At 57.1% G+C, this 2,693-nt stretch overlaps 1 protein-coding gene across 1 annotated transcript in view; it reads right to left on the bottom strand.

Annotated features, from left to right (window-relative positions):
* Positions 1 to 1,019: 1,019 nt before the first annotated feature.
* Positions 1,020 to 2,693, bottom strand: part of GBX2 (gastrulation brain homeobox 2) — a 6,154-nt gene continuing 4,480 nt past the window's right edge. Inside the window, exons 5-6 of the mRNA XM_015561805.1 lie at positions 2,587 to 2,693; positions 1,020 to 1,679 (exon numbers count right to left, since the gene is read on the bottom strand). The exon at positions 2,587 to 2,693 is cut by the window's right edge and continues 15 nt beyond it. Of these exons, the coding sequence (XP_015417291.1) occupies positions 1,156 to 1,679; positions 2,587 to 2,693 (631 nt within the window). The 3' untranslated portion in view covers positions 1,020 to 1,155. The remainder of the gene's footprint in view (positions 1,680 to 2,586) is intronic.

A 2,693-nucleotide genomic window follows, 5' to 3' on the forward strand; every position in this document is an offset into this window, starting at 1 on the left:
GTTTCTGCTCCTGTCGGAGGATAACGCCCGAGCCTGATTTACGGGCGCTCGGCCCTGTCGGGCGAGCGAACACCGCTTCTTTTCGGGTCGGGGATCTTTGTAAGGAAACGGGTTTCCTCCCTGGATGTAATCGACTTAGAACATCAGGAGTTTGTGCAAAGCCCCCAGTACCCCCAAACACTCGCTCTCCCTCCTCTGGCCGCCCACCTCCTCCTCTGGCCAGTCTGCCAGCCCCCTAGGAATGGAATAGGCTGTGCAAACAGGGGGGTGTTAGATTTCTAAGGTGAAAATTTGGTTTTCTTGAATTTATTGCCCAATTGGAGCGCCTGCTCCAACTGAAAACCCGGTAAAACACCGTGTGGCTCGCTTGCAGCCAGTCAGCACGGGCCAGGGGACGTTTGTCCGGTACTGGTCCCAGGCCACTGCCAGCCACACGCTGTGGGTGCCCCCACACAGTCAGGTCTGGACACACTCAGGAGACCCAGGCATTGGTCTTTTGTTTTCCCCCTCTCTCTCTTTCCTTTTTATTGTCCACAAGACCGAGATTGTTTAAATGTATAACTTATAAGAAAAGAAGCTACACTGAAATAAATTAAACACAGCGGAGACGTGCTTCAGACATGGCTCAGGTAGGATATGCGACCCCCCGGAAAGAAAGCCAGGCAAAACCAAAGCAAAGCAAATTCCCAAACGCCTGCTTCTCAGTCAACTAAAAAAGCCAGAACAGAAACAAAAGTGTCAACCCCAGTGTGTGCTCTCGCATGTCATGTTTACCTTTGGAAAAGTATGGACAGGTGGTGGCTGCTATGGGTGGCGGATTACAGCAGAGGTTTTGTTTTCTTCTGGAATGTGAGTGGAGAATATTACTGGGTGGTTTGGTCCTATATAACTTTCAAAATACTGCAGCTGAGATCCAGTCTATATAGATATCTATGTACAAAGTAGGGTAGTATAATAAATATTTAGTGTGTCTTCCACGGTAGCTGTCGCCCCTTCGAAAGCAGTCTTTGAAGCCTGTGTAATGAATAGACTCTCACTTTACTTGGGGTGTCCACAGTTGGGGTGCTTCCCATGAGGCACAGCCCACCCGGGGTTCCCTCCAGCAGGGGCCTGTGGTGTTCCTGCCGAGGCCAGGCCCTGGCGCTCACTGGGCCCTCATGGCCGGGCCTGCTCCAGCTGCTGATGCTGACTTCTAATCGCGAACCTGCTGACGTGGACGGGGATGGGGACCACGATCTTGGGGTTCCGGGAGGGCTCCCCTGTCTTGGAGTTGGCATTGCCGGCCTTCACACGTTTCCACTTAGCCCTGCGGTTCTGGAACCAGATTTTCACCTGCACCTCGCTGAGTTTGAGGGCGTGGGCGATCTGCGAGCGCTCGGTCAGCGACAGGTACTTTTTGCAGTGGAACTCCTTCTCCAGCTCCAGCAGCTGCTCGCTGGTGAAGGCAGTCCGCCGCCGCCGGTTCTTGCCTGTGGACGTGGTGCTGCCCGAGGCGCCGCCGCTGGGCGGGGGCTCCTCCAGCGCGTGGCTGGGGTCTTCCTCCTTGTGAGCCGCCTGGCCAGGCAGATTGTCATCCGAGCTGTAGTCCAGATCGCTCTCCAGCGAGAAGCTCTCCTCCTTGCCCTTCGGGTCGTCTTCCACCTTTGACTCGTCTTTCCCTTGCCCTCGGACAGCCCCGGCTGAAAGCAAAACCAAACGGGGTTTTATTACATTTCGCACACCGGCCTTCCTTTCCCCTTCCCGCCGTCACTCGGGCATTTCCCCCCTTAGCGAATGGTCTTTCTATGACAGTAACTCATTGTGATTTCCTGGCCTTTGCGGGGGCGGGCGCCTTAGCGTGAGAACGCTCGGAAGAGAGGAGGAGACCGCACAAGCAAGGGACTCGAGGCCCGAGTGCCTCCTGGGCACCCTCCCGGCCTCTGGCAGCTTAAGGCCCGAGGAACAGCGAGAGTGAAGCCCAAGAGAGCTTCCTCTTTGTCCCCCGTGGTGGGGGCCGGGTGAGGGCTGAGGGGAAGTTCAGGGCTCCACCACCCCAGGGAAAATTTTGTGAACTTCAATTTCGTCGAAGCCACAGTGGGCACTCAGGGAGGCGTAGGTCCCACGCTATGCATTTTTGGGAGACATAATGCTCATCAAAGGAAAGTTTGGTAGCCCAAGGAGAGTCCCCAACAGACACCCCAATACACACAAGCAGCTGCACAGCCTCCCAGGAATCCGATTGTCCAAGGCAAACAGCAAGCCCGGTGAAAAGGTTTAATAGGTTTGGGCACCCCTAGGCACAAGCAGTGTTGAGACTCGGAGCCAAGGCGACTCCCCTTAAGGCTGAAACCTACCCGGGACTCACGCAGGGCGGGGGGTGGGGAGGGCGGTCGGGGGCGAGACTTCGTCAAACTCAGCGCCAGATAGGCCGCCCTGTACAGCAGCTGGCCCGGGGGAGCTAAATGCCACCAACCCCCCAATCCAGAGGCCATGCATGTCGCGTGGCTCTAAAATGCCTCCCTTACCCGCCCCGAGTCCCCGCGGCTCCGCTGGGCCGCGTCTTCCCGCTCTTGGATGGAGGTAGCTAGGAGCGCGCCGCCGACTTACCAAGAGACGCCTGTACGGCCTCGGCCGCAGAGAAGGCGAGCAGTGAGCCCTCCTTGGCCAGGAAGCCTTTGCCTTCCTCAGCCTCGGCCTGCAGCGCCTCTGCCTCT

Source organism: Myotis davidii, unplaced genomic scaffold (assembly GCF_000327345.1).
Source record: "Myotis davidii unplaced genomic scaffold, ASM32734v1 scaffold370, whole genome shotgun sequence".
Taxonomy (NCBI): Eukaryota; Metazoa; Chordata; class Mammalia; order Chiroptera; family Vespertilionidae; genus Myotis; species Myotis davidii.